The sequence below is a fragment of the Bombus fervidus genome, chromosome 11 (assembly GCF_041682495.2).
Source record: "Bombus fervidus isolate BK054 chromosome 11, iyBomFerv1, whole genome shotgun sequence".
Taxonomy (NCBI): Eukaryota; Metazoa; Arthropoda; class Insecta; order Hymenoptera; family Apidae; genus Bombus; species Bombus fervidus.
Genome location: NC_091527.1, coordinates 12,029,688 through 12,054,559, shown reverse-complemented (window position 1 = coordinate 12,054,559; position 24,872 = coordinate 12,029,688). Strand labels below are relative to the sequence as shown.

The following is a 24,872-nucleotide window of genomic DNA, read 5'->3' as shown; positions in this document are numbered from 1 at the left end:
TTTCTCTTGCGTACTCTTAAAACGGGATGAGATATCGTAGGAGAAAAAAAAAAACAGAAAAAAAGAAAGAATCAATGAATCCTGAGGCATGCGTTTTCGCATCGGATTTAACATAGAAAGAATCGTGAATTAAAAAGATTCCCGTTATCTGTGTAACATCGTATGAACACATAAACATGCGATATCTTTGTATGCATGGTACGCGTCGAACAGCGATGTAGGGCATCGTATAGCAATAGTCGCAATCACGCAGCAACCGCGAAACGTGTTCAGCGTATGTTAACATTCCCGAAATCGTAATCGTAAGCACAATCGTAACGGTAACGGAGGATCATTGGTATGTTAAGTTTTATCGACAGGATATTACGGAAAGATCGATTCCGTTCTTTCACGATATCGCAATTATCTGGCGTTGATAAACCGTACATAGACCGTACATGTGCATAGTGTGAAAACGACAAAGTGTACACGTGTTCTCATTATCATTTATCTAACAAGGATCTATTTTGACTAGGCGTAAGAAACGTAAACTCCTATTTCAATTAGTCTACTCTGTAAATCATCTTTATCATGACTCTTTGCCGACGCTTAAGCGCGCGCGTATGCATATATATACACGTATGTATATATATGTATGTACGCACAGCGCGTTCAGCGTTTCTTATAGCGCGTTTGAAAGTGCTAGCAGAAAATCTAAAGGAAATGAAAAGGTGGGTCAACCAAGCGATATAACAAAGTATATAGGTATGTTATATCGTACGTTCGTATGCACGCACATACATACATGTGTAAATAAAGTTCTGTTGATATTCCTCGATCAACGTTAATACGTGCACCGAAATCAAGATTAAACGAAACTGGCTCGCTCGATGAATCGAATTTTGAGACACCGAATTAAGCAATCACCTCGCATACGTTTTTCGTTTGCACCGTTAAGCCCTGTTGTAAATTTGGGTCGTAAGTAACGAATAATACCAGTATGCTTCCTTTCCCTTCCTTCGTGTTTTTCTGTTTTTTGATTTTCTATCGCTATCCATTTTGTAGGCACTTTGCTCTCTTTCTTCCTTCGCCTCTTCGATTCGGTCATAATTTTCCATTCTTCCTATTACTTTCTCCGTTCCTCCCTTAGTACTTGTAAATTACCAGTTACCTTCTAATTTCCTTACGCGCGTATCACGTATTCACGGCATTTAAGTATTTTGCTTGATCGTTCGACTCGATTATTACCTTTGATAAAGAACTGTTGTTTTCAATAATTTCTCATTTACATCGCAATGTTTCCTCCGTTTCCCAGTGTATCTTAATTCTATTCGAATAAGATGGCTATATTTATTATTAGGGTCGCTTGGTAGAAAAAAGAGACACATTGAGATCGAAGAATAATATAGGTACATCGTATTATCGCATGTCTATGTAAAGGTGTGCAGAGTTAGAATCGAATAAAGTTAGGAATTGAAAGAAAGATGAGACAGAAAAGATAAGGACACGTGACGAACGATAGAGAAGAAACTCTAGGAAGAAAGTTCAGCAGACATATAATTAAGAGAAGAGAATTAAGAATCGATCGTTACACGTCGGTGTAATGTGGTAAATACCTTCGATTTGCAGTAGAGACACGTTGTTTGTTTCATCAAGGTGCGTTAGGCACCTCGGACGGTCGTTGTACTATAACTGGGCTAATTTTGATGGACGCTGATTATCAGGGCTACGACATAATTGCACTTAATACCACAGATTCTTCGCTGCTGATAGAAATCCAATAGGACCAGTTTCTTTATTTCTCTAACAACAAGTCGATGTTTCTTCTTTTTTAAATATCTGCATCTGTCTCTTCCATTAGATTGTAATTGTAACACGTACTGTCACACGTTATCTGGCTACAGTCGACGAATTTTACTATTTTCTTTACATGTTCAAAATGACTGCTATTCGTTTCGTATTTCTAGAGCGAACATGTTACACAGACATATATTTTATTTCTAAATATACAATTGTGTATCGTATCTACATATATATGGCATATCATGTAGCAATTTATTATCGTAATTTATATTTTAGCGTAGTTTAGCGCGTGTACCGCGTATGCAACAGTTCTCTCATCGAACTGTGTAAAAGTTAATCCGCGTACTGGATATGTATCACGTAATGGTTCGCGTTTGTGTACCGTAGGAAGCTACTGACTCTCGCCTCGGTTTCGAACTGACCGGTAATCCACTCGGTGCTTCTCATTTTACGAGTTCGCGCGTTATCCTCCGTTACATTACTTCCCACTCACGTGTATTCGCGTTCTTTACGTTACTATCGAGTGCTATTGACTTTCATTCCCATCGTTTTATTATGCGATACCATATCTTCTTACTCAAATCTTCTTACTTACTTTCTTTTCCTTTCTTTCTTTCTTTCTCTATACCACTCTTCTCATAAAACTATGGTAGATCGTAGCTTGATAAAAGTAATTGAATGACCAAACTCATAGTAAAGAAATATGATAAAATTCACAACGTACTTTATTACAAACATTTTAATTGAACAATATATTTAATTGTAAATTGATCGGAGAACCGACACGGGCAAACGAGCGCAAACGCAGACTTGACTCATTGTCAGATATACATACCTGGCCAAAGTAATAGTAAATAATCGAAACAGTTTTATATTATATTTTAATATCAATATTTTCCGCTTTTAGCCGAAGCACGTTGCAAAATGTTGCGAACGCGCCTAAGTGGAATCGAATAAAAAATTTTTCATTGATACACGCGCGTAATTAATAGGTATAAGTATTCTAATTTCTATATACATATATATGGGAAAAGAAAGTAAGAAAGGGAGAAAAATAGAAGGAACAACGTACAATGCGTATCACCGTTATTAATTTAGCATCAAAATAATAACGTTACCTCGAAATAAAAATGTTTCTTTAACTGGCTGTTGTTCAATTTTAGTTCCGATAAAATCAAAAGGATGCCTTTTAGCTCTTTGTTATTTCTTCAGCCGTTCGATTCAATTTAAAAGTAAATGGACATTTACTATGATAGCACTGGGTATTTCAAATCTAGAAAAATGCAAGCCCGTTAGTAACTAATAAAAAAAAAGATTAAATCGTAAAAACTTGTATTTATATACAACATATGTAAAAATACGAATCATCGAGACGAGCAGAACTTAATATAACGAAGGTATTCCGAAGGAAACCACGAACCATCATTGCGAAGATTCTTCTATTTTTAAACTAATATATCTTCTCATCTACGTATAAAGGAGAATCAAAAGTTTTTTTCTTTCGTTCTGCTTGTTAAAGAAATTAAAGTAAATATTTTCGATAAAATATTTGAAATTACATTCAAAAGTAAGAGAGAGACGGGGCTGGGAAGAGAGCACTCAAATCATATGTACGTACGTTATGAAGGACAGCTGACCAAAACGACAACATTCGAAATCGTACAAGTTTTAAGATGGTTCGTCTTATTAAATTTCCAAATAAAGTCATTAAAACGTTTTTCTTTCTTTCTTCCTTTCTTTCTTCCCTTTTCCCCTAAAAAATGGATTACGTACATACAAGGAAATATACGTAACACTGGGATTCGAGAACCTTTATTATATTATTAATCCTTTCCAATAAAATATTTTTCTTACTCGTTACGCGTTACGAGAAACTAACAACGAATTTGTACACCTGTCGCGTGTACTTACTAACGTGCATGTGCTTATACGCGTATTATTCGTATTTGTACAGAAATAATGCCAAAAAATAAGCATTTATAGATTTAAGAATTGTATATAAGGTAATAACTGAAACAAGCAAGTCTTGTATATAAAAACATGACCTTACGTAATAAACACACAAAAACCATCTTTCATACTATTCTACATTTCTCGAATTTTCCCTTAATTGTCCTGTACATTATACGAATATTATTTTTAATTCATTTTTATCGAATAATCTTAGTTGATATATAAGAGTATATGAAAATATTTAATTTGACCGAATATGTTTACTCGGAATTCGGTATATCTAATAGAATAATGCGTAGATAAAACAAATACAAACATTCTCTCTTCCTCCCCCCCCCTTTTTCCAACTCTCCTTCTTTCCCTCGCTCGTTCATTATTTAATATTTTTGTTGTCCACAAACAATAATCTGGTAATCTGGAAAAATTCCTTAGTACATGCTTGCTTTACGTACGAATGCAAGATTTTACATGAAACGAATGCTTTCCTTTCCATCTACCTCTCTTGTAGACGACTATTTTTTCCCAATTCATACATTTCCAATATTTAATCGAACGTTTCAACTGATGCAACAACTCCTTTTTCTTCCTTTTCCTCTTCCTTTTTCTTTTCTTTTTTCTTTTTTTTCCTTTTCTGCTTTTTCTTTTTTTTTTTTTTTTTTTTTTATTAATGAAAGAGGAGAATTTACCAACATTGAAACGCGAACTCTGTATGCTTTTATTTCATTTACCTTATCTAACGTTTCCAAAATCGTAAATACATTAGAAATAAATTCGACGAATTCGGCGAACGTTTCGACACTACCTTCCGTTAGATATCGTTATCAGTATGCATTTAGAACATTCGAACAAGGCACGCTTATTGCTTTTATAATTATGCGACTCAGTACGAACCAACGACTGGTGCTTCTCATACAAGCATTCACCATTTATCGCTTCTTCCGTACCCCTTGCCTCTCCGATAGAGCGAACTTTGAATGAATTAGGAACTATAAAGATACATTTCGTTATGAGAATAATTTTTGCTTGTACGCGTTATTTCAACTCTGCTTTTGCTTTTACTAGCAGGCAAGGAAGTACGCGAAACAGAGGTAAACTGTAATGCTAACATACACCATTCGTAAAACAGACGATTTGGGTATATTAGAAACAATGGGAACGGGTAACAGCAACAATTAGATCGGAATCGGAACAGTATATCCTTGTACCCTCCGATATTTATATTTGTCGTTTTCGCCGTTTTCGTCTTCGTCATCATCCTCGTCGTTGTAATTCACGTTATTTAGTGTATGATCGAAAAATGTCTTATCGATCGAAGACTATCATATTTGCAAGCCTATCTTTTGTCGGAGAGAGATCTATTCTTAAACTATCGTAAAGTATTTTCTTAACAGTTTTTAACGTAACGGTCTCGCAACCGCTGTTTATCGCAATTTAAAAATAAATTTGAATCATATTTTGTACATTAAAGAAGTTCGTTTTGTCTGAACACGATTTGGATATAGCTCACGTATCGATGCATACATACATACAAACTTATTTTGTTAGTCATACCATTGCATCGATTCACGTTCGCGTCTACATTCACACTTTCACGATATGCGCCACAATTAATGTTGCAGTACACATTTCATAGGCACATTTCCCTAAGAATTCCTTATCCATTTGTTTCCTTTTCTTCTACATTTTTTCTCTCCTTCCTTCGATCCTCATCATATCCTCCTACATCTCTCTTCTCTTTTCTTCCTCTCCCCCTTCTCTTATTTCCCTTTTTCTTTTTTTTCTATCTCTTTAGCGAATTATGCCAAACGCTCGAGCACACGATCGACACATTAACTAGCTACGTACCCGGCAAAAAGGATTCTATATGGATTTAATTAAAGTACTTAATTATTGGATATAATATATAACTAACGGTTATATATTATAAGTCTTTGGCGTTTGTACCAATGATTTTCCTATACGTGATTCATATTTCATGACGCTAATTTCCAAATAACGAACGTTTAAAAATTCGTGCTTTTGTATAACGTACGTTGAATCATGTGGCTGTAATATAAATCTATGTATATATACTTATCATCTATAAATCTATTTCTTAATAGGCACATGCGCTTAGTATTCGATATATGCATTTACTGTCATCCGTAAACGCTGTTCACGTATTTCGTGTATCGTTTTTCTTTTATTTAAAACACATTCCTCTTTATATTTGCAGAAAACGAACGGTTGATGGATATTATTACTTTTACCTACTACCGTTCGATCGTCTTAGGGAGAAAAGGGAGATGCATTAACTTTATGCAAACTCGTCACTATGTGTACAAATCTCTTTTCGAGCAGTCTTCTTATCTATCTAACATAAATGCGAATGTAAACGCCATAAAAATCACAATTACTGTAGGTTATTGCATATTGCTTTAACAATAATAATGAGAGAGAGAGAGAGAAAGAGAGAGAGAGAGATTAGTTAAAAAAAAAAAAAAAAGAAAAGAAAGAAGAATATCTACTTGTGCTTACAAAATGATATACTGACGAATCTAAGTACTGTATAATAACTTTGAAATATGAACAGGAACGACGCACAACTATTAACGTCATACGATTAATTCGATCAATTAATATCAACAAACAGAGAAAAGAAGTAAAGTGATCAAGATGACAACGAAACATAAGAAAATGTTTCCCATATTCTTTGGCCTGTTTCTGCTATAGTATGTTTGGCAAATTATTATAACGTAAATGTATATAAGAAACGATCTAAAGTACAATAAAAAGCAGAGCTTACAAGGTTCTTACTTAACCAGTCTATTTCTTTCTTTTATTTGTCAGAGAGAATGGAAACGCGTAAATGTTAAAGTTCTTTCAGTATTATATCAGCGACGTACTACCAACTTTTCTTTTTACTTTTCTTCTCTTTCTATTACTTCTCCCTTACTCCCTATGAATTGTAGAAAACAATCGCGCATCCGTAATAAATTCGCGTGTTATAAAGTTTATACAATCTTTTTTCTGATGAATTACGATACACGAATAAAAACTTGAACGAGAATGTAAATCGGTATTCGATCTAACTCTTCCCCTTGTACCACAATCTTTTCGCTTGCAACATAATATTTTGGCACTTGTTTGACCATCAATCTCACGTTTGTTCTGTCAGTAGTGTATTAGAATAGACAGAAACACAAACACCGAAACAAAAAGAACGCATCTTTCTTATTCGGTGTCATTTCATCACGCGATACAATATTCAGTATTGATGTATAGCGATATATGCGTGATATTTTACTTTTTCAACAAAACGGCAGAACTGCTTCAGTATAATCGGAGCGGTCTTCCAACCGGAAGAACTATTACTGCCACGAACAATACAACGAATACTAAAAAAACAGTAACAATACCGTTCGCACGTGTACTTTTGTGAGTTTTCGTTGTACATATGTTATTTTAAAACAATGCACCCATAAATCACGTGCCGTAAGACGACAATCACAATATTCGAAGAACACTATCATATACACAATTGTTTAATGGCTAGTTACTATATACTTCTGGTTGTTCATCAAGTTCAAAAGTCTTTACTATTCTCCTTGCTTTATACATGTACGTACCTGTTTGCACATATGCGTACATATATGCAAAAAAAATTGGCAAAAGAACTAAAATATTAGAAAGGAAAAACATGTAAATCGTCAGATTCTCTTTTATCCGATTCGCGAATTTTGAAATTACGAGAAAATATTTAAAAGTGGAAAAAATATCATAGGTTGAGGTTGAAGATGCAAAAAAAAATTAAAAAAAAAAAATAAAAAGAGGGGAAAAAAAAGAAAAAAGAACGAAAAATTATCAATATTATGATCACGATACCAAAGCGAAAAAATTGTTTTGTATTCTTCATGGCAAAATCGAGAATCGAAGGTTAAAAAAAACATCGATATAAGCTACGAGAAACGCTGCTCTCGTTAAACCGGTACAGCTCTCTCACGTTCTTTTTCCTGTTGTCGCACAGCAACGGCTGCCTCGACCAGTAAGTAAAGACACTTGAACTTGTCTTTATCCTCTTCTGGTGGTGTCGGAGGTGGTGTCTCGTCTGTATGAGGACTGTGAGCATTACGTGTACCGTATACTTCTGTTTCATGCTGTACATCAGAAGTTTGAATAAGATGTTGTCTAGGGGCACTCCAATATGCAGCTTCATTTCCCATGGAAGATTCGTCATCGTCCCTGAGAAGGATAAAATGGAAAAGAAAAATAAGAATATCAATCGACTTTTCGTTATTAGCGCGACACGCGTTGTTATAAAGTCGAAATAATGAAAAACCGCGACGGTGTATACCAATATATGCCTACCCTCGTCGCGCTGGGTGGGTAATCGTTTCGTCGTAAGCGCCCAGTTGGCTATTTTGTTCAATTTTAGTCTCCGTGTAAGGATACACTATTACACTCGGCCACTGTGTCGATGGACGTTCCTCTTCGCTGTGAGAACTGCTCTCATAGTCGTTTGGGCTATCCTCTTCGCTTCTGAGAAAGAAAGAAACAAAAAGAAGAAAATTATGAAATACGAAACGTTGTTGACGACCGATCATTGCATATGATAGTATCAAAGGGTAACTTGTATAACCAACCGATACATCAATCCAGAAGGATCTTCGTAATCGTGATCTCTGCTACGTTTCGGTGCACTCATGCCTGCTAACGAATCCCAATTTTGGTTGGATCTTGAACCAAGACCGGATGATTGTTGGTGACTTCCTGCGGGCATCTTTTTACCGCGGCGAGATATCGTGTACTGTAGAGGATCGTGGCCTTCTCTTCGAATCATTTCTGGTAGAATTCGCCGTCTGGCGTTTATGAACCAATTGCAAACCTACAATGACGAGAATAGACGTGGAAAAGGTCACGAAATGAAAATTAAATAGAGCAGTAGAGTATCGTATCAACCTGAAGTACAGTCAAATTCGCTTCTTTACTCAGCGACGTCTTCTCGTTGTCGCTTGGATATGCGTTGTATCTGTGCTCGTAAAGCCATCGTTTTAGAATTTTTACCGACTGTTTCGGTAGGTTTCCACGACGTTTTCTCACGGAATGGTTACCAGAGTGATGAACTATTTCAGAATGAACTTTAGTGCGTAACGCGTTCGAATCGTGTTCCGTATCAGAACCACTTTGATCGTCGTCGGTACTACTCGATGAAGGAAAACGTTCTCTCGCTGAAACATAAAACAACAATCATTGAATTAAATTTACACGGTTCTTCGCCATCGCACTCGTGTACATTCTCGCAACTTATAATCATTTTCAAGAAAAGAGAAAAAAATCCACATATATACGAATATGTATACAGGCGTATATAGGCATAGGTATATGGATATGTCTAAATTAACAAATCTCATTGAATCTCAAAACGAACATATTCCTCGTATATCGTTACATTATTTCAAATAGATACGCATAAAACGATCAACAAGATCCAGCTATTCAGATTTTAGAACTAAGAATTTTTAAAACATATACATGAAATCGTCGGACAATAGAAAGTAGATAAGAAATGAACGAGACAAGATGTAGTTTTCTCTCGTTTCACACATTTCGTCTTCCCTTCCGATATTTCCCCTTTTGAATATCTCGATAACGTAAAAGCAACTATTTTCTTCACTTTTATCCTTTTCATATGTACAATAGTAATTTTCTTTTTCGTTTTTTCCTTCTTCCCTCCCCCCACCCCCCGTAAATATATACACCCGGGAACTAAATTTGTGATCCTGGTTAGTTTGCACCGTCGACTAATCTTAGCGTTTGAATTTGTGGTTACGTAAGGTCCAGTAACCCGACAGCACAAAATTAGGATCCAAGCGCCTCGCGGCTAGACGAAAACTATGACGACGTCGAGTGTCACGATGGCGATGGCGATGGCGATGGTGATGGCGATGGCGATGGCGATGGCGATGGCGATGGCGATGGCGATGGCGATAGCAGCGACGGTGATGACGACGACATCAACAAAGATGATAAGAATAGCATACAGTAACAGAACTATATCTCAAACATTATCGGCTTGATGGAACAGAGAGCTAACCGAAGGAAAAAGCCACCTAGCGACTTTAGTTTGGTCGGTACACGAAGAGACGTTTCTTCGTCCATCGAGCTAAATATACAACGAGTTGCTAGCGAGTTTACAGATGCATCGTGCGTTCTAGTGGCGCACAACGCTATCTAATAACGTAACCGCATCTCTTTTTCAAACAATCAACTCGATAAATCGATATAATTAGAAGATGTAACGTCTTAAAGTAAATTGTGTCGTTGTTTTATGAAAAGAAATAAGCTTGCGATTACTCTTATATATTTTCAATATATATTGGCAACCAAAATATGTAAAATAGAAAAACGAACTATCGTTAAACCATAATACGTGCTTTCGGAATCGTTAAACTTATAATTTGACCGATGGCAAACATTGGCTGATGTATGGCTATCTATTAATATTATAATTTTATTATACCTGACTTTTTTCAAAATTGCAATTTGCCCTAGAGACGTTCGAAAATAATATTATAATATAATTAAATCTACAGAGTTGTTGGAATTTTAAAACACAGACAGTCGAGCGACATAATTTAAATTTCAAACGATTTCGTGGTTCGGATGTAATGAAAATATCTTAATCGCGTCTCAATGCTTTTAAATATCGCGAAGCAACTGGAAAATAAATTTAAAAATATCGTATGGATAACGTAAGAATATTACGAAATTAAGTATCATAGAATATCTTAATATCTATCTACAAAGTTACATCGTAATACTGACAGTCGGTGACCCGTAACACATTTGGAAGTTTTCCAAAAGATCATCATAGAAGTACGTGATGTTAATAATTAGTGCTTCTGTTGCAGTCAAAAATATTATACACCGTATGCAACACAGATTTTGCTCCTGTTCATTTTTGGACTTTACTTTCCCGATGAATTCTCTCTCTCTCTGTTTTGGTTCGACTACTGCGAAATTTTGGAAAAATAAACAAGACGTTCAAACGCAATCACAGCTACACCATAGGAAAAGTATTGCTTGAATTTTCTTTGCGTTCTTTTTCGTCATTAACGTTGAAAATGAATTTAAGACTTACATAAGAATTATTTGACTGTAACCTTCGTGACATAAGCTTACGTATACGATGCCCGGCATATTTTGCATTCAATACACCGATCAAAAGCATTAAAGACGTAAATAAGTTCCACTGATACGTATTCCAACTATCTATATCAACGGATACAGTACTACTTGTAATTTATTACTCCAGATCTTATCCGGTATCGATAACTTCTAGTCAATAAACCACGTACGCAACGCGTATTATAGGATTTGAAACTGGCAAACAAAACCGTTTCTAACAAAAAATCAGATAATTCCCAAACATTACCGCTCTGAACAGATGTCATACCCAAGATCAACCAACCCATGAACGAATAATTTCAATCTGCGCTTATCAAGCACGATAATTTCCCCAAAATAAACTTGTCAAAAATCAAAATTCCCTTCTTTAACAGCAATTGCCTAACAAATTGTTCGCATATGTTCTTCTCGCAAATTAAATAACAAAAAAAAAAAAAATTGTTCTTCTATCTCTGGATGCATGTAGTGAACGATAACAACTGATTTGAACGAACTTGAATGGTGTCCCATGAGGTTTACATAAATGCTTACAGGGATCTTCGACCACGATTATATACATATATATACAATAGGTTTGCCGCATATCGCGGGATATATAATTTCTCCTGTGCGACATCGTGTCGTATCAAGCATTTTAGAAAAATTGATTTTGTTAAGTACTGCTGGTATGTGTAACTGCATACGTTATTTCCAAGATATTTCGAAATATCCATATCAAATTTTCCTTTACATACGAGTATATTCCTCAAATATTGTTCTTCCGATCGTATTGGACGTTGTACAACGTTTAACTCTTTCGAGGAGACTCGGCCACGGTATTACCTTTTCTTCGTAAAAAAATTCAAAGAATCAGGCAAATGTTACGTTTCTAAAGAAATTCGACAAATTCGAATCGACGATTATCGTCACACTCTTACCTGTCACAAACATACTCGTACGCTGAGTCGAGGGAGAATTATCGTTACGTGGCATAATCGATGATGACAAAGGGGACATTGTACGACGACAATCCGTATTTCGTGAATGGCGAGAATTATGTTGCGACGGTTGATCAGTTTGAGGGATAAGTTGATGTTTATGTCGATGATGATGCTGATGATAACGATGGTGGTGGTGATGATGATGGTAATGATCATTGCGATAATGACGACGATAACGATGATAACCTTGCTGCTTCTGTTGATGTCGAGGATGTTGATGCTGATCATCGTGACAATATTGATTACAATACTGACGAAGGTATTGTTGTTGTGTACCTGTCATTCTTTCGGTACTCTGTTTCTGTTCCAAGTGCATAGCGGCTGGTGGTAACATGATATTCTTGTAATTATAAGAACTTTAGAAGCTCGGTATACGTTGTAGAAAATATCTCGACACGATAATAAAACGATGGAGGAAAAACTTATCGCGATGTTCCAAATCTTCTTCGATCGTACGTCAAACTTTGTCTCGTTCCTACGATCATGCTTGCACTCTATATTGACGTTTGAACGATTAACGTACATTTACTTTCATTGTTAAATCACTCCTCGTTTCTTATTCTTTTGCTTTTCGAATCTGGCGCCTGTTATCAGAATGTATAGAAATAAAGCAGGACGAAAGACTTTTCCTTCGTTTACAAGATATGTCATGGATAGGACCGGTGATACTATCAATCACCTTAAACACCGTCGTTTCTCCTTTATTGGCCGATACTGTTGTTGCATCGCCGATTCTCGTTTAAAAAATGACATTGATGTCGTATTCAAACGCCTTTCACGTAACACAGCTGTGTCGTCTAGCGAATTCACAAAAGAACTTTGTTTTCTTCGTCATTTTTAGACGTTGCGTGACGCTCTTCACTTTAATTTCCTTCGACCTTAAAAGCTAGACGGTTTAGCTTTCTTAAAATCCTCGACTGTAATACAACTTCCTAATTGTTCGTTCGAGTTTGCTTTCGCTTATTCCTTGCGATCAGGAAATACGTTCTTCGTGATAATATATTTAAATGTTAAATTAAATAATAATATATTCTGGCTGAAAAATGTTAGACAGGCGATAACAAAAAAATATACCAACAATCGAGATTTTCTTGCTTTGAATTGAAAACACGGTTACTTCGCTTCTTTGCGAAGTATTCGCTATTTACAGCGATGCCGAAGAGCGGCGAAGGAATTTAGAATAAAAATATCTTTTGTATTGTTTGTTTTTAACTGATTATGAGAAGGAAAACTGATCAAACACGATCGGACGACGTCGACAACACGACTGGGCCAACCATGTCGGAAGCCGGCTTGACAGAGGCGGCTGACAAGAGACAAATCAAACACGAGAATGAGTGCATGTGCGCGCCTAGCAAGGAGAAAGATTTGCGCGCGCGTATCCACTTCCCGCTTCTTGGCCTGTCACTGGTCAGCCATTAGACTCTGTCTGTTTTAGCCCCCTACCTATTTGCGTCTTTCCCGCCATATAAACTTCGTAAGAATCTATCGGAACGGTTGCGTTGCTCGGTGTATTCTCGTAACGATAGCATAGCGAGTGCGTTATCCCTTCCAAAGCAGGTATAAGAGCTATATTGGCGGGAAGCATACTTCGCTATGTAGTAACACGGTTGTATAACCCTAACCCTAACCCTAACCCTAACCCTAACCCTAAACCTAAACCTAACCCTAAACCTAATCATAAATCCAACCATAACCTCGTTTGGCCCTTGCTCTTTCAATATTAAAACAAAAGCATGCTAGTAGTTATTTATGATTTGCATTGTAAAATTAAATTAACAATAATATTAACTTTCCATTCCGATCGATAAATGTCAATCACAAGTCAAATTAATAATCAACAAAATATACTTGTAATATTTCACATTAACAGCAATTATTGATTTCTTTTTTTTTTTTTGCAATACACCCTCCTGAACAGCGTGTATTTTTTTTTTTTGGCAAATTTCATTTTTTTTGACATTTTTTTTGTAGTATAGGTAATAGCGTAACCAAATACATACACCCACACACACACAAAATATAATAAATACATGCACGTGTATTGGAAAAATCTAAATGTGCGTATTTATGCGAGTATGTGCATCAATCTGGTGGATCTCGCGAAGTTCATTCTACATTACGCGATCGAGTCGGTGTTTCTAAACCCCGCGTTATTTAAAGGGAAGAGCACTGTATATGTAAGAGAACAGCAGAAGAAAGAAATTAAAGAAAAGAGAAGAAAATTTTACACGTTTACTGTACGTTACAAAAATGTGTATTATTCGTTCGACGTACCACTAAAAAGGCAGAGATATGAGAAGAGATAATATGAGATAAGGTTACGAGATAGAGTATAATCTAAGACCGAGAAAAAGCACGAATCATTTGCACGTGCAGCTAGTCGAAACGTAAAATTCGTTATTTCGATACATTTGAAAATAGAAAGTAGAATTTTTCGAAGATTTTAGTGTCCTCGTTTGTTAATACGAAAGTTATATAAAATAAAGAAATTCTATCTCGTGTCTACCGTATATTTCGCGGTATCTTAAAAGCAAACAATGTAGAAATTTGCATGAAACATAAATTACATTATTTCTCTTTATAGCCTAAGCTAAGTATGTAAAATACACGTATATACCTACACGTATTTTTGTAATTTTATTAAAATTACAAAAAATATGCAAGTAATAAGGGTAAACGATTTGTATACACATATACACATATTTTGTCGCAATATCTATCTAAATTTCTTATATTCCCTTCATTTTATACGTCGATAAACGTGTATAAAAGCTCGATTTCGTTTAAATAAAAACTCATCTCTCTCTCTCTCTCTCTCCTCTCTAGCCATCCTCGAATTTTGATGTCACTATTTATCTCTGGGTGTCTAGGATAATGTAAAAGCGTATTTTTATCTTATCAATTCAACCCTTACATGACCATTCCAATCGATGATATTTCTAATGCGATAAGCTTATAGTACGCGATGATCATATCCCTGGCTTTTTCTCTCCATTACTCGATTGGTAAGAAACGTATCCCTCTTCAACATTAACATTTGTACTCTACGATAATTGTTGAATAATATTATGAAAAATTTATATGTGATATTTCTATTTCTTTTTTCTTGCAAACGTGTTTCTCAACAATTTATACATTCGTATATGTGTACATGCATGAATACATCTTCTCTCTGTCCAAACTAAGTTGCGCAACACTTTTTGTTTGATAGTAATCGTCACAAAAACTGTTTAGTATCTCGACCCTAATTACTTTGCGAGGCTTTGTTAGTTTTTTTAAATGGTTTAAAGTTGAAACGAATGTTGAATCATGCGTGTAACTATCGAATGAATTTGTACCTCTTATTAGCTATCTACCGCTAACGCAAATCAGTCGAACCGGAGGAAATTGCCTTAAATTAAACTAAAAGAAATCCCTTTATGACGTTTAAGCTCGAAAAAGAAGTAAGAAAAAAAAAAGAAAGTGTTTATTCTAATATTTATGTCACGAGAAAAACAAATATCAAATTTCAAAATAATATAATGAAATTACATTATATGTAATTATATGTATTATATGTTATATTACATTTATTTATTCATGCTTTTTTTAAATCTATGATATTTATATGTGCTGGAAGATTAATTCATTATATAATTGGAATTCGAAATTTTCGTTTATATTCTGGTATATTTTATTTATATCCAACGAAAGGATTATTATTAATATTTTCATTAATAATACTATGTGGATTTCCATTTTTAGTTGGTTCTTATTCTAAAGATTTAATTATTGAATATTATTTTTTAAATAAAATAAGGACGTTTAGAATAATAAATTTAGTAATAGAAACAATTTTTACTGTTTCATATTCTTTTCGAATTATAATAGCAATATTAAGAGAAAATTTTATAATAAATTTAATTTGTTTAGATGAAGATTATATTATAATTACTTGTATAACAATTATTTTATTAATTATATTAGTATTGAGAAAATTAGTTTATAATCTTTTTATATTCATAAAAACATTAGTTTAATTGTTGTTTATAAATACTTTGTTTTTAAAATAATGTTAATAGGATTAATATTTTCATTAATTATATATAATTTTAATTTTTTTAAAAAAATAATTCTATTCGTTAAAAGTTTTTTTATAATAGAATTTATGTATGGATTTATTATTAATAATTTAATAATTATATTATATGTAGGTATATCTTGTAATAAACTATCATGTCCAAAACAGCGCTTCTCAGGTAAAATAACGGTCGAATAACAAATTTATTGCTTTCCTTCTAACTCGCAATTTGTCAGAAAGAGGAAAAGATGTTTGAGAGAAACAAATTTCAAAGTAATACAATACAATTGTATTATATGTATTATAATATGTAGGTATGTCTTATGAGAAACTGACATGTCCAAAACACCGCTTCTCAGGTAAAATAACGGTCGAATAACAAATTTATTGCTTTCCTTCTAACTCAAAATTTGTCAGAAAGAGGAAAAGATGTTTGAGATAAACAAATTTCAAAGTAATACAATACAATTGTATTATATGTATTGCAATATGTAGGTATGTCTTATAAGAAACTGACATGTCCAAAACACCGCTTCTCAGGTAAAATAACGGTCGAATAACAAATTTATTGCTTTCCTTCTAACTCAAAATTTGTCAGAAAGAGGAAAAGATGTTTGAGAGAGACAAATTTCAAAGTAATACAATACAATTATATTACATGTATTATAATATGTAGGTATGTCTTATGAGAAACTGACATGTCCAAAACACCGCTTCTCAGGTAAAAGAACGGTCGAATAACAGAATTATTGTTTTCCTTCTAACTCGCAATTTGTCAGGAAAGGAAAAAGATGCTCGAGAAAAACAAATTTCAAAGTAATATAATACAATTATATTATACGTATTATAACGGGTATGTATATCCTCTATGAAATTGTTAGGTCTGAAAGACCGCTTTGCAGGTAACAGAACGGTCGAATAACAGAATTATTGTTTTCCTTCTAACTCACGATTTGTCAGGTAAAGGAAAAAATAAAACTTCGATTCGATGTATCGGTTGTTACACCGATCCTTGAACGGATACACGTATACAACGAACAAGGCTTTCGCAGAGGAGATGTTTCGAGAGCAATACATATATTATATGGCAGAGCTTCGAACCTTCGACACGCAAAGGAACATCGATTCAAGAGGAGAGACGAACATTCTTCATAGGTCAGCGAGCATAGAACGATTTTAGACACGGCCTTTGGGCTGTTCTGTTCGTGCTTTGCGCCGTGCTATGTCTTCTCATTTCGTTCTAATAATCTTTTAATGTTCAAACATCATATTATGTATATTCTATCTTTTTTTCAATATACTCTAAATAAATAGACACGCGAGAAAAGAGTTTGATTTTATGTTCGATTCGTATTTGCATACTGAACATGACTAGATAAGACCTCTAGTTTGACAATAATGCATAATTTTGTAGAAAAGAATCTAACGAAGATCTATCTATTGCGTTTCGATTCAAAATCTATCGGTGGTGTTTGACGAAATAACGTTCGAATTTCCATACATACATACTACTCCACTTGACTTTATCTACGACCATCGAGATTATTCAAACCGAAGAAATTTTACTTTACAATATCCTATTCCACCAACTATAGCCTCTCTGCTCTCGCAACGTTTGACACGATAACCTCAAACACTGTATATACGTCTGACCCAAAGCACGAAAGTACTAAAAATTACGATACCGATAACAGATAATAAATTACTGTTGTTATGAATGATTTCCCTGTTAAACCAATTATATTGTATAAAACTGATCTCATTGTATGCAAAAACTAAACATAAGCGATAATAATTAAGAAACAGTGTGAAAACTTGGAAATTTATCATCATTTGACATAACTATTTCCCTGAAACAGTGATCGAGGAACGCGCATTCTCCTATATTATAAAATAAATAAAGCACTGTTATCTTCGGTCGATGATATTTGAAAATTTAGAGAAATATACATCACGTTCGAATTTTACGTAACATTCAAATGAGATACAGCGACATTTTGGTGGATCAGTTTGCTAATCGGTCGGTAAACACGTAAACAGGTATCAAAAAGTCTCGAAAGTCATCGAAAAGAATCAAGACGCAACGATTAGCGCGAATAGCTGCACTACTATCGGTTACATAACAAGGCAAAGATACGATGACACGGAATAACGCTATGGTCAATTTATAAAATATGTTCTGCTTTATCCTCGACGTATTTCATTCTTCCCCCTACACTCGCCTTTCTTCTTCTTTTTACTTTAGCTTTTGCACTTGATCGGTAATTCGAATTAAGAAACATCTGATAAAAGCGGTACTATAACATGTAACGTACAATTTCCTATGCACCAAATACAATATGATAATGCGATACAACAAAAAATATCAAGTAATTTGTCATTAGATGAACAACAAGGATTACTATGTCGACCAAGGTCGATACTTGAAAACAACAGAGCCGGTATGTAAAAAAAACTATAACAAATCTCTGTCAGGTTTGTTGTGCGTATGTGTATATGTCTGCTATATATATGTACATATATATATAATTGCCTGCGTAATAAAATTAATAGAAAAAACGCAGTATAATAATTCTTCCATAAGATTCGGTACTGTTTCTCTCAACCATACTAATACTACTAGTAGTACCATTATTACTATTATTAGACGTGTTACACAATACTCTCGCGTCTTCTTAAACGAGTTTCGCTGGCCAATGACCAAAGCTAGATAACGTCGTGTATCGCGACCCATTTACCGACTTGCTAATCTCGAACTCTAATCCGAACTTGATTTTCTTAAACTTGTATGGCTTAAACAATTTTATAAATGTTACATTCTTGAATATTACAAATAGAATCGTAATTATTCAGAATAATTATCCACCGTCCGAGTAAATATGTGCTTATATACTGTCGTTTTTCAAAAGATCACATTTACATACATATACTTTTAATATCCAATCTATCATTTATCACTATTTACTATATAAGTGTAATATTATCGCAAAAAGTTATTTTTCTCGCTCATCTCTTTGTATAAATTTCTTGCAATAACGTCGTTACCAAAAAATGTGACATCATAAAGCACAATTCTAATTTTAAAATCCAGATATGAATTCTACATTTCTACGATATTACATGTACCTACTATATACATCTCATATGTTACGTTACGTAATAGTAGACACCATGCGGACACATTCGACTTACATTCATATTTTCGTACATAACATAATAACGCACCATTTGATTTCTCAAATGGTTTTAGAAAACATTTTATAAATTTGAAATTATTCAATTTTATATATATATATAAAGAGAGAGAGAGAGAGAGAGAGAGAGAGAGAGAAATGAGAATGTTTATCTGTTAAGATAAAGAAGATATAAAATTTCACTAAATTTCTAAAACAGATATTTATATATAATAAGACAAGAGACAAATTAATATATGCTTTGAACTGAATAAAATATATATGTACATATTGATCATCCATATACTATAAACTCACTTTCCACACGACCACATGGCGCGCGTATATATACCATGTGCATATATGTATACATATATACATATAATTATCAAGGTTTATAATCTTAAATTGAAATACTTCAATTTGAACCACAAATTGTAAACAAATTGCAATTGAATCTCGTTTAATTAAATATGAAATACTATTCGATATAAAAGTTGTTTGAAAGAAATGTTCCTATATTATATATTTCTTCATTTAATTGTATAATATTGAACGAATTACGTGAGTTCCGTCATGTATGTGTATGGAAACTTGTGACGAAAACAGTTATAGATCATATTGAAAATGTAAAGGCATAAAAAAGCTCAAGCAATCAGCGATCAAAAGGAGCAAGCACGTAAACATATTCGTATACGTACTATAGGTGCGCGTGCACGCAAAGCGAGAGAATAGTCAGACACTTCAGACAGGCAGGCAAGCATGGAAGGCACGACGCACGACGGAAAAAGCAGAATGACAGTTGGTAATTATAACGAAGAGCGGATTCCGTGGGGTAAGGCCGGTGAGCCCCGTGGAAGTAACGAAGTCCGCGCCGTGGCGCGCCACCACGTGCCTAACTAGCTAGCTGGCTTGCTGACTGCATGCTAGCTCGGTAGCCACGCGTTATATAGTATCGTAGATGATGGCGTCTCGTAATCGAAATTTTCAACATAATACGAATAATGAATTTTACTCGAAACCAACTAATAATGTTTAACAAAATTATGGATTCAGTACTGACTGATTATATCACGAACCTAGCGATTAATGGATTGATTTATACTCACCAACACGATGATCCATAATGAAAAAATTGAGATGGACGCAATGTACACGCGGTCTAGCAATGTCCTCGTGGTTGGCTTGATTCGATACTCGATCAGCTGTTAAATAGAGAAAGAAACAGCATGGTAAGAAAAAAGAAATACACTCTTTAAATGCGATCAGAAGTCATGTCACACTTCTTAACAAAATACCCAAGTTAGACGAATAAATCAGGAAAAAAAAAAATGTACAAAGTCTAACCAACAATTCGTGGGGACGCGTACACTAACACGATAAAAATATTGCACGATCGCGCAACACGAGTTAACTCGATTTTTGCCGGTCATCGAGTTTCAGTACACGAATGATGAATGACAAACAACACTAAAAGATATGCCATGTCCATACCGTTGAACAGTTAACACACGATGTGTCTCACGGTTTCTTTCCCTCTCACGTTTTCTTCTTCGACCAACTGATCTGTCGTTCGACAACTCACCGGTCTATCTCTCTGTAGTTTCTCTGTGTTTCTTTCGATCACAGCGTCCTTTTCTGATCGAATTACTTCCCGTTAGGACTAATTTCTCGTTCTCTCTGACAGATAAACACTACGAATGCGGCGGGTTCTCGCAGCGTGTGCGCCAGCGTCAGTAAGATTGACAGTCGGCGCTGATGACAGACAGGTGCGCCCGCCTTCCGGCCTAACAAGTCGGCAACCTACCGTCCCGCTTACGTATCTTTCTCTGTTCGTTCGCATACCCGTCTGCCCGCCTGCCCGTCTACCCGTCTACCCATCTACCCGCCAAGACCCTTTGCACGTTATACCCACATTCATCCATTCTCTTTCAACATTTTCCTGCCATCTAGTGACGTCCTACCCAAAACACCTATATACTATTTAATTTTATACGCATCTTTTCATTCACTAATTTCAAATATGTAAATAGATTACAATTATCTTTAACTTTAACCTTGCTCTCTTCCAACTTTTCGGTTATATGACTAAATTGTATCTTTCATTTAATATAATCTTTTCTTTTTTATTTAATGTTACTAGGATCATTTATGCATTTTTTTAAGTTTTCACTAGCTTATCAAAGAAGAAAGAAAAGAAATAACGAATATGACAGGACAGTTGAATTGCTTTGCGATTGTTTTTACGTTCGTTTGCATTAAATTCAATGCATAAAACAGTTTACTTAAAAACACAATTTGCTAAATCCTGACTAGATGAAAAAGCGCAAGTCATGAAACAATAATATGGAAATGGATATAATGGATAGGAAAAATAATAGAAAAATAGATTATACTTCCTTCTAATTTGTCATTATTAATCATTTTTCCAATTTGATGTTGAACAAACATTTTACTTATTCGATGCACTGTTGCCTACTTAAGTTGCTGTTGACGTTTACATATATATATATATTTATATTTCAACATAAACTTTAAAGCATAGGAAGAACCGGTACTTCCTCATAATTTCTTTCTCCAGCTTCGACCTGACGAATAAATTCTCCACATATTATTTCAAATCTACTTCTGCGTTTTTCTTGGGTCATGCATTCTTGAAAATCATGAAGTACTTCTCTGCATTCGTCTATTCCTCTATAAAATCCATATGCTTCAATACATTTGGCTAAATGATACTCAAAATTTCTGCACCTAATTTCATGCTGATTATGCAAATTCGCTGACAGAGCATCAGTCAACGGACTACGTATTAATGGATCTAAGTTGATATAGTACTTAGTTCGCATCTCCCACCTGGATTCACTATTAGATTTAGGCACGGATTTAATATTACTTTCAGCCATGGTTCTAAAATTACAATAATATAAACTATTAATTATCATTAATAATATTTTATTACGGGATTACATACAGAAAATAATTGAGATCTCTACTAGATTGAAATAGATACTTTGCACTTTTATTAATATAACCTCTATATTGCTTCCTTTTTATCTTATTTGTTTTTATATCATGATATAAGTACGTGCTATAGATAAGATAACATATTACCCAATAAAATATGCGTATATAATAAATAAATTCTACTCAAACAAGTCGTTGCACTTCCAAATAATTCAAGAGTTACTTCCTTGAATATTGTGTTGTGTAACGAGCCAGTACAGCCAGATAACTTCGCTATTATCGCCATCTATCATAAGTTATAATAATGAGATAAAATTAACTTATTCAACAATTAAGATTATTTTCCATTATGCATGTATATATATTATAAATAACTTGTGTTAAAGCTCTCTTTGAACCATATTATATGAGACAAAATTTTCGATCGGCCCACTAATAATAAAATAATCTAAGCTGATCACGCTTCGTGATTCATCCTTTATTCGTATATTGCACTATAGCTTATTGTTACTGTTATAATGTTTATAAAAATTATTATAATTATTTTAGTTTCATTCATTTACACATATACATATATATTTATTATTTATTAATTGGATATATTCTCCAGTCGATAGGCCAAGCAGTTTCCATCATCATGCAATTGTTTATATCGGTAAAGAGTGAAGAGACACTATGCAAGGAAAGAATATTTCTTACTGATGCCGGCGACGTGCGGAAGACGTGAGATCCGTACGAAATACGGATAGCAAAATAATAAATTTGATAAAATTTGAGATATCAGGAAGCTATAAGAAATACAAAATATAATAAATATTGTATTTTATTATATTATTTCCATAAAGTTAACAGTTATTCGAAATATCTCTGTTACAAAAGTTACTCCGTTATGAATGTTTAGAAGTAAAATGTTGTGTTTAATCGTGTTCCTCTATCTAGTATGTAAAGTATTTCTTAATATTAATAGATATTCTTTTATCTACCAATTACAATAAAAGATCTCTTATCTCTTCTTGTAAACATGCAACTTGTAATCTATTTTTAACTGTATCAAAAATAATTTTAGGAAAAATATTATCCACTTGTTTTGAATTTAAGAAAATTAGTCTACAACCATAGCATAGATACTTTTCAATTATCGATTGTTTCAGAAAAGACTTATGAATGTCATTTTGACAATGACATTTTTTTTGTCTTAAAGCATTTAAGCTTTCAATTTGCTCATTGTCTGATTGTTCGCAAATATTTAACGAATTCATAGTCTTATTTAATGAGGTATCTGTAGTTGTAGAAACTAATTTAGAAAACAATTTCGCCTGTACAACCGATAGTTCTTCTTTTGGTAAATGACACGAGTCTAAAGTTAATTCACAAAGTATACAAATGTTATTATCCTTCTTAATATTAGCATCCATCTTTGTATCATTGTCCTCATTATTACATTGCTCTATCTTTGTAGCTAATTTTTCGCTGGTACGATATATCGTGGATACAGTGCCATAAAATTCAGAATCCAATTTATGGACAAAATGTCTTGTAATATTTCGTATAGATATAGGAAAAGAGAAATTATATTTGTCAGAACTAAAAATTGGATGTAGATTGTAACAGTCCAAATAGTTAGTTATGTCATTTTGTGTGAAATCTCTGAGTGGTCGAAGTAATGTTACATTTGTGTGTCTTGTGTCAGAGAGAGCAACGTTAAAAGGTAATTGGGAACCTCTGCCAGTCGATACATTGCCAAGAACTTTTAACGCAAGATCAAAAGATATATCGGCAATGAAAATTTTATCACAATTAAGTTCACCAGCTGCGGATATAAGTAATTTACGTCTTAATTGCTGTAATAATTCATCTCTGGCTGTATCATTTTCCAAATTATCAAACATTTCTTGTATTATTGTATCCTCATCACTTGTCATGCTCATTGATGAATCATTTACTAGTTGTATTTCTTTAGAAACACTACCGTTTGTACATTTTGACAAAGGTAAAACGTACGTAGTTAATTGCAAACTCTTAGCTTCATTAGCTAACGCATTTCGAATAGATTTTCTTTCCTCGATCGAGCGTCCTTTCACCATACCATCTGTATACATAGAATAAAGGATATAAAATATAAAATATAAAATAAAAAGCATATGCTTGGTTTTCTTTTTCTTTTTCAAATCTAGTAACAGAATAGCAGAGTATTTGAAATAGTAGGAATACTTACCATCTATATAAAGAATTTTAAACGATGGTCGAAACTTTTTGAAAATTGATTCATTCATGTCAACCATAATAAGATGTAAAAGCGCAGTTGAATTTGCTTTCCCTGAATGAGCAACAAGTATCGAGTCATTCGGGCATATAGACTTGGATTTACCTAGCGTTGCTCTAAATTTATGTTTTAATATATTTAAAAAACATACTTTACAGTATTCATTCCTATTCTTGGAAAAGACTTGGACCTCTTGACTACCACACTTTTTACAAAAAGGCGAGGCATTATGCATTTCTGTGGTATTAATAAGGGAAGAAGTGTTTCTATAAAAAAGATAAAGATCATATCAATAAAAAAATTATGAAATATAGAAACATTTGCATAAAATTATATGAAATTCACATATAACATAATACTCACGTGTTTTCCGTCATTTCTTTTACTTCACAAGTATCGTATTCAGACTCATTTAACGAGCACATTTTATGATATTTCGTGAACCGTAGTAACTATGTAATTCCAATCACGTTTTCGAATAATATAACTTTTTCGAGTGTTCAGCATTCATAAATACTGTGTACATA

At 33.9% G+C, this 24,872-nt stretch overlaps 4 protein-coding genes and 1 long non-coding RNA gene across 9 annotated transcripts; 2 read left to right on the top strand and 3 right to left on the bottom strand.

The window, feature by feature from the left end:
* Nucleotides 1-14: 14 nt before the first annotated feature.
* LOC139991886 (uncharacterized) lies at nucleotides 15-11,082 on the top strand. Its single transcript, XR_011800958.1, has 2 exons — nucleotides 15-957; nucleotides 9,550-11,082. It is a non-coding gene; the product is annotated as an uncharacterized lncRNA (long non-coding RNA).
* Nucleotides 3,579-20,940, bottom strand: LOC139991871 (uncharacterized). 5 transcript variants are annotated; one of them, XM_072012261.1, is made up of 6 exons: nucleotides 20,613-20,940; nucleotides 20,228-20,323; nucleotides 8,674-8,942; nucleotides 8,358-8,599; nucleotides 8,083-8,253; nucleotides 3,579-7,956 (listed from the first exon to the last, which is right to left on the bottom strand). In XM_072012261.1, the coding sequence occupies exons 2-6, from the start codon at nucleotides 20,241-20,243 to the stop codon at nucleotides 7,695-7,697; spliced, it is 960 nt and encodes a 319-aa protein (XP_071868362.1). In that variant the 5' UTR covers nucleotides 20,244-20,323; nucleotides 20,613-20,940; the 3' UTR covers nucleotides 3,579-7,694. The 5 variants fall into 5 exon arrangements, with proteins under 5 accessions (XP_071868362.1, XP_071868363.1, XP_071868361.1 ...); XM_072012262.1 differs by having other exon boundaries at nucleotides 20,704-20,939; XM_072012260.1 differs by lacking the exons at nucleotides 20,228-20,323; nucleotides 20,613-20,940 and adding an exon at nucleotides 12,159-12,345.
* On the top strand, nucleotides 12,551-18,142 carry LOC139992315 (uncharacterized). The gene is given in 2 exon segments (XM_072013053.1): nucleotides 12,551-13,445; nucleotides 17,963-18,142. Coding segments are annotated over 2 exon segments (480 nt in total). The 5' UTR covers nucleotides 12,551-13,100; the 3' UTR covers nucleotides 18,098-18,142.
* A 568-nt stretch (nucleotides 20,941-21,508) lies between the features above and the next one.
* Nucleotides 21,509-22,357, bottom strand: Nd-15 (NADH dehydrogenase (ubiquinone) 15 kDa subunit). Its single transcript, XM_074111941.1, has 2 exons — nucleotides 22,230-22,357; nucleotides 21,509-22,025 (listed from the first exon to the last, which is right to left on the bottom strand). Exon 2 carries the CDS (start codon nucleotides 22,019-22,021, stop codon nucleotides 21,653-21,655), a length of 369 nt encoding a protein of 122 aa, XP_073968042.1. The 5' UTR covers nucleotides 22,022-22,025; nucleotides 22,230-22,357; the 3' UTR covers nucleotides 21,509-21,652.
* A 530-nt stretch (nucleotides 22,358-22,887) lies between these two features.
* Nucleotides 22,888-24,829, bottom strand: Ctu2 (Cytosolic thiouridylase subunit 2). The gene is made up of 3 exons (XM_072012256.1): nucleotides 24,709-24,829; nucleotides 24,298-24,611; nucleotides 22,888-24,171 (listed from the first exon to the last, which is right to left on the bottom strand). The coding sequence occupies exons 1-3, from the start codon at nucleotides 24,768-24,770 to the stop codon at nucleotides 23,069-23,071; spliced, it is 1,479 nt and encodes a 492-aa protein (XP_071868357.1). The 5' UTR covers nucleotides 24,771-24,829; the 3' UTR covers nucleotides 22,888-23,068.
* Between the last annotated feature and the right edge of the window lie 43 nt (nucleotides 24,830-24,872).

Coding starts and splice junctions, on each gene's coding strand:
- LOC139991871 (XM_072012258.1), bottom strand. CDS start 9,403: ATGAAAAGGATAAAAGTGAAGAAAATAGTTGCTTTTACGTTATCGAGA. Junction 8,254..8,357: donor CCTTCTGGATTGATGTATCG/GTTGGTTATACA, acceptor TTTCTTTCTCAG/AAGCGAAGAGGATAGCCCAA. Junction 7,957..8,082: donor ACCCACCCAGCGCGACGAGG/GTAGGCATATAT, acceptor TATCCTTCTCAG/GGACGATGACGAATCTTCCA.
- Nd-15 (XM_074111941.1), bottom strand. CDS start 22,021: ATGGCTGAAAGTAATATTAAATCCGTGCCTAAATCTAATAGTGAATCC.
- Ctu2 (XM_072012256.1), bottom strand. CDS start 24,770: ATGTGCTCGTTAAATGAGTCTGAATACGATACTTGTGAAGTAAAAGAA. Junction 24,612..24,708: donor AAAGAAATGACGGAAAACAC/GTGAGTATTATG, acceptor TCTTTTTTATAG/AAACACTTCTTCCCTTATTA. Junction 24,172..24,297: donor TAAAATTCTTTATATAGATG/GTAAGTATTCCT, acceptor CTATGTATACAG/ATGGTATGGTGAAAGGACGC.